This window comes from Vulpes lagopus, chromosome 11 (genome assembly GCF_018345385.1).
Source record: "Vulpes lagopus strain Blue_001 chromosome 11, ASM1834538v1, whole genome shotgun sequence".
Classification (NCBI taxonomy): domain Eukaryota; kingdom Metazoa; phylum Chordata; class Mammalia; order Carnivora; family Canidae; genus Vulpes; species Vulpes lagopus.
Genome location: NC_054834.1, coordinates 34,444,857 through 34,451,304, shown reverse-complemented (window position 1 = coordinate 34,451,304; position 6,448 = coordinate 34,444,857). Strand labels below are relative to the sequence as shown.

Here is a 6,448-nt window from a genome sequence, read left to right as displayed (position 1 = left end):
GGGTGGGGGGGTGGGGGGTGGGGGGGGGGGGGGGTGGGGGGGGGTGGGTGGGGGGTGGGGGGGGGGGGGTGGTGGGGGGGGGGGGGGGGTGGGGGTGGGGTGGGGGTGTGGGGTGGTGGGGGGTGGGGGGGGGTGTGGTGGGGGTGGGGTGGGTGTGGGGGTGGGGGGGGGGGGGGGTGGGTTGGGGGGGGGGGGGGTGGGGGGGGTGGGGGGGGGGGTGGGTGGGGGGTGGGGGTGGGGGGGTGGGGGTGGGGGGGTGGTGGTCTGCCCCTCCCCCACCATGTGTTCTTTCTAATAAATAAAATCTTAAAAAAAAAAAAAAACTCTGATGTATATGAACTGAACATCACAACCAACCAGCTCTAATGATGCAGGAAAAATGATGCATCAGTTTCTTCAGGACTTGAATGATGTTAACAAACTTAACCTAGACAGTGTGGGATCTGTTATTATGTAAACGCTGAAGAAAGTAAAAAAGGTTAATTCCTGGGTGGAAAGCCAAACAAATGAAGAACATCAAGAATTACTTGTCAGTGGCTCCCTTAGCAGCTCCATTGTACTGGTCCTGATGGAACAGAGTCTATTTCAAAGGGCAGTGGGACCAGGAATTTGGTAAAGAACATACTGAGGAAGGAGATTTTTAGCTGAATATGAGCCAATCCAAGTAGATGATGAAGCAAAGCAAGGTCTTTAGCTTTGCCTTCCTGAAGGATGTGCAAGCCAAGATCCTGGAATACCATAAAAAGGCAAGCATGACTTTGCTGATCTGATTGATCATGCAGATCTAAGCAGGATTTGCTGCTGCCAGAGGAAGTAAGTGGTCTGAAGATAAACACGCCACTAAAAAATTGATAACTTGGGCAACTGAGAATGTGAGCAAGAGAGATGTAATCTATACTTACTTCAAAGTGGAAGAGAGAGCTCTGATGTCAAGGCCATGCTGGGAGCCATGGGAATAATGGACACCTCAATCAACAGGGCCTGGCCAGGAGCCAGGGGGCCTAGGTATCTAAAATCCTATGTAAGTCCGTTATCGAGGTGACTGAGTAGGGCACAGAATCTGCAGCTGCCCCTGACATGGAAACTTCCAACATCATTGTCAATTTATGAAAATTTCCATTGTGATCACCCTTTTCTGTTCTTCAAGCACATTCAAACCAACAGCATTTTTCTTTGGCAGAGCCTCTTCTCCCAAGATGCTATCAGCGGTCACTACTTTTGGTAAAAGCTCACAGAGTTGTTCCAGTAAATTGATTGCTAGAAATAAACAGGTTCTATTTGATTTGTTTTCCTAGTATCAGTCATAATCAAGAATTTGATATTTGAAATGCCATGTGTCCCTATTTCTCTTTCCACATGTAGTTTTCCAATGTAAAACTACATTTTTTTCCCATTAAAATTCCCTTTAAAAAAATCCCTGCAAGGGTGCCTGGGTGTTTCAGTTGGTTAAGCATCAGATTCTTAATTTTGGCTCAGGTCATGATCAGGATCATGGATCGAGTCCCTTCATCAGGCTCCTTGCTGGTCCTAGAGCCTAGGTAAGATTCTCTCTCCCTCTCCCCTGCTTCCCCCCTTTCCCTTTCTCTCCTCCCAAATAAATAAATAAATAAATAAATAAATAAATAAATAAATTCCCCTTGGACAAAATATGCAGCTCCCAGACTGGACAAAGAGATATTTCAACACTGCATCTTCTGAAGTTAAAATATCATTCGTGAACTGTTTTACATCAATCAAACCAATTATACCTGCCTTTCAAACTTATTATTAACCCAGACTCCTCCATTTCTTTGAGTTTGGGTAATATCTGAGACCCTAACATATCTATTATTTTATTTTATAAAATATATTGTCAGTAAGCCAATGACTTACTCATATTAAGAATACTAGCACAGCTGTTTGCACCACCTTCCTTTTGCCTGAAATTACCTTTCCCCAGATTTTTTCTTTTTTTTTTAAGACTTTATTTATTTATTCGTGAGAGCCACAGAGAGAGAGGCAGAGACATAGGTAGAGGGAGAAGCAGGCTTCCTGCAAGGAGCCTGATGTGGGACTCGATCCCGGATCCCAGGATCACACCCTAAGCTGAAGGCAGATGCCCAACCGCTGAGCCACCCAGGTGTCTCACTTTCCCCCAGATTTTCATGTGACTGATGACTTATTCAAGTTTCAGACTTGAATATACTTTCCCATATCCCTTTTGCTGTCTTTAAAAAGCTTTTAATTTTTGCTAATCTTGCATTTCTTATCTATAGCCTTTCAGACATAATATTTACAGATTAGTGTTTTTAAAACATAACACAAAAGTGAGAAATGGAACTGTTACTTATTTAGCCTTGTGAGATGGTCCTGTAGCCTGTTTAATCTCATATTCTCCATTGATGCTCTATCTCCACTAGTAAATTAGACAAAATGTTCTACTTGAAATCAGAGCAGTCTTGGATCATCTTTTGTTACTTTTTCTGCATAAAATTTATCCCTTTAAAATCATTTAGCAGAGAGCTCCTTATGCTGCTGCCATTTCAGCTTCTATGTTTTGGCCCTTTTATTACATACCTGATTTATTTATGATTATAGACTCATAATTTCATTCACACATAAAACAACGAAAGAGCCTTTTATTTTCCCTGGTCACAGTATATCATAAACGGCCAAGAGATAATACTATCTTTTTCTAAATGTGTGGAAACACTTTAATAAAGCTAAATGAGGTAATGGTTAGAGGAGGTAGGGAAAAGAGAATTATAAAGTGCTATTTTATGCCATTAAGATGAGGAAACTTGTATCATCATGTTCAGCATTTATTTTATGACTATTAAGAACTCCAAGATGAAAATCACATTCCTCCCTAGGTATGGGCCCTTCCACTTCATCAACCTATACTTCATGTTCCAGAATTGGTCACAGCTTCCATCTAGGTAGTAAGCTATGTGTTCACACGGTGCTAATACTATGATACATTATATGGATATCTTAAAGCTGCCTTCTTCCAAATATATTCCTCTTGGTCAATGTGACTTTTAGGATTTCTTTGATCTTATTGAGTTTCACAAAGAATCCAACAGAGTTTCTGGAAACATCGCAGATGTACACTTCCCAAATATTACGGAGTGATTGAATCCTATATGATGTATAAGGAAGAGATCGTTGTTTATTTGCTCAGAAAGCCTTGGGTCTCTCTTCAAAATTCTTTTCATATTGAGTGTCTTTTACCATATGATGCATTATAAAATGCATAAAGAATACTGAAATCATTTATTCAACAAACAAGAGGCACCTAGATGGCTCAGATTAAGCGTCTGTCCCTTGATTTTGGCTCAGGTCATGATCTCAGAATCACGGGATCAAGCCCTGTGTCTTGCTCATACTTGGTGGAGAATCTGCTTAAGATTCTCTCTCTCCTTCTGCCCCTCCTCTGCTAAAATAAATAAATAACTTTTTTAAAAAAATGAATAGGGATGCCTGAGTGGCTCAGCGTATGAGTGTCTGCCTTCGGCTCAGGGTGTGATCCCAGGATCTGGGATCGAGTCCCATATTGGGCTCCTTGTGGGAAGCTTGCCCCTCCCATTCTCTCTCTCTCTCTCTCTCTCATGAATAAATAGATCTTTAAAAAAAATGAATAACTAAAAAAAATAAAAATAAATGAATAACCAAATAACCTATTTTTTAACACCTTCAGTGATGAGGAATACTGTTCAAGACAGCCCCCTCTGTTTGTAAACACCTATTACTGTTAGATCCACCTAAGTTTGCTTTTCTGTTCAGCTGTCCACTATCTTCAGAGACTATGCAGGAACAAGTCTGGGATCCTCTAATGACAACTTTTCATACATTAGAGGCTGTCAGAATATCTCCCATGTCTTTATTCTCTAAGCCAGATGTCTTCCAGTCTTTTCAATAATCCTTCAAATGATAGTTTTAACCTATCCCAGCTGCCTTCTTCCAAACATGCTCCAGTTACTCAATGTGCCTTTTAAAATGTGATACTCAGAACTGAACAATATGTTCTGAGTGTGGCGTGATCAGGGCAGGGTGCAGGGAGAAGCACTGTCTGTTTATTTTGCCCATTACATCGCTATTAAGTTATACCACATTAACTCTTTACAGTCACATTAAACTGTTGACTCATATTCAGAGTGTAAATAATTCGAAGATAGCCCAGAAATAAACCCATACTTATAAGGTCAATTGATCTATGAGAAAGAAGGCAAGAATATACAATTCTTATATACATGAGAATATAGGTCTTTTCAATAACTGGTGTTGGGAAAATTGGACAGCTACATGTAAAAGAATGAAATTGGACCACTTTCTCACACCATATACAAAAATAAACTCAAGGGACGCCTGGGTGGCTCAGCAGTTTAGCGCCTGCCTTCAGCCCAGGGTGTGATCCTGGAGTCCTGGGATCAAGTCCCACATTGGACTCCCTGCATGAAGCCTGCTTCTCCCTCTGCCTGTGTCTCTGCCTCTCTCTGTGTGTCTCTCATGAATAAATAAAATCTTTTAAAAAATCCTCAAAGTGTATTATACCTAAATGTAAGACCTGAAACAATAAAAATCCTAAAAGCGAACACAGGCAATAATTTCTCTGACATCAGCCACAGCAATATTTTTCTAAGTTTGTCTCCTGAGGCAAGGGAAATAAAAGCAAAAGTAAACTCTTGGGACTACATCGAAATAAAAAGTTTCTGCATAGAATGAAAAAATCAACAAATGAATAAATGAAAGTTTGCATAAAATACAAAGGTAGCTCAGAGGATGGAAAATAATTATCCATAGTGAGTTGGGGAGGGAGGAGAGAAGAGTAAAGGAAAGCTTCCAGTAAGAGATGAGAGGTCTAGAGGATGGAAAAAAGAGGTCAAATGAAGAACATGAGCTAAAGCCTGGAGTCATGAAGCTGTGTGTATTTAGAAAACTGGCCAATTTGTTACTGCCAAAACATAAAATATTTTGCAGCGAGAAATTACAAGGCTGGAACGTAGGCAGACACTTAATTATAGACAGCTCTGAAAAGCTAGATTTTATCCTGTGATAGGAAGTCAGTGAAGAATTTTAAGTACACTGAGAGATAAGATTAGGACTGCATTTTACAAGGACTGCTTCAACAACAGTGTGACAGGTGGATAGGGATGTGCAGAAATGGTGGCAGAGAGACCCAGCTAAGATGTGATTACGACAGTCTATAGGAGAGAAGATGAAAGATGAAGAACTAAAGTAAGGCAGTGAAAATCAGGATTGACAAGAGGAGGCAAGTTCCAACATGTTTAAGAGGTATTCCCGATGGTGACTGATGAGGTGCTGGGGAAAGGAATGGTGGGAGGGAAGCAGGCATGTCTTGGTTTATTGCCAGACTTCAGGGTGAATGACTGGGTAGATGGTTATGTCATCTTCTATGAAGAGAAGACAGAAAGGAAAACAGATTTGGCAAAGTATCTGGCCCCAGACTGACTTTTTGAGATGCCTGTAAAATATCTAGATGAAAATATCCCTTAGCGAGTGCATATTACAATTCTGAGGCTTAGTTGAAATGCCTTGCTGGAGTAGAGTGGTTGGTGAAATTGTTAGGAAGGAGCACCTGGGTGGCTCAGTCAGTTAAGCGTCTGCCTTTAGCTCAGGTCATGATCCCAGGGTCCTGGGATCTAGTCCCACATCGGGCTCTCTGCTCAAAGGGAAATCTCCTTCTCCCTCTCCCTTTGTATGCTTGCTCTCTCTCTCTCTCTCTCAATCTCTCTCAAATAAATAAATCCTTAAAAAAAAGAAATTGTTGTGATAAACCAGGAAGAGGATATGGAGCTGTGCTGTATATAATAAGATGGGAACTAGCCACATGGTGCTATTTAATTTTTTTTTCTAACAGTTTCATTAAAATGTATTCAAATACCATACAATTTGCCAACTTAAACTGTGCAACTCAATGGTTTTTAGTGTATTCAGAGTTGTCCAATCGTTAACACAATTTTGAACCTTCAAAAAAAAAAAAAGCCTGTACCTTTTTTTTTTTTTAAGATTTTATCTATTCATGAGAGACACAGAGCATTGGGGGGAACTTTAAATAGTTGAATATGGCTAGCTGGATATAAGTTAGAGATCAGATGTGATGCTGGGGAAGGAAGAAGCCATGACATTGAGGTAAACATGCTATGACAAGAAACTTGTTATTTTATCCTAAAAGCAATAGGAAGCCCTGAAATATTTTAAGTAAAAGAATGGCACCACTAGATTCAATTTTGTGAAAAATCACCCTGGAGGATATGATAAGTGGAGTGGAGAGGAGTTACAGTGCAAGAAGGCAGACTAGTCAGGAAGGTATCACAGTGCTCTATGGAAAAAAAAAAAGAGGTATGAGGGTGTAAATTAATGTACAGGCAATGTGAATGAAGAGAGAATGAAGACTTCCAAATATGTCTCTTGGGTAACTCATTTTAAATAGCCTATAGAAAATGCC

At 40.5% G+C, this 6,448-nt stretch overlaps 1 protein-coding gene across 1 annotated transcript in view; it reads right to left on the bottom strand.

Annotated features, from left to right (window-relative positions):
* Positions 1 to 209, bottom strand: part of LOC121501784 (basic proline-rich protein-like) — a gene marked incomplete at both ends in the record, with an annotated part of 2,043 nt that extends 1,834 nt beyond the window's left edge. Inside the window, one exon of the mRNA XM_041774230.1 lies at positions 1 to 209. This exon is cut by the window's left edge and continues 98 nt beyond it. Coding sequence (XP_041630164.1) covers positions 1 to 209 — 209 coding nt within the window.
* Positions 210 to 6,448: the final 6,239 nt, after the last annotated feature.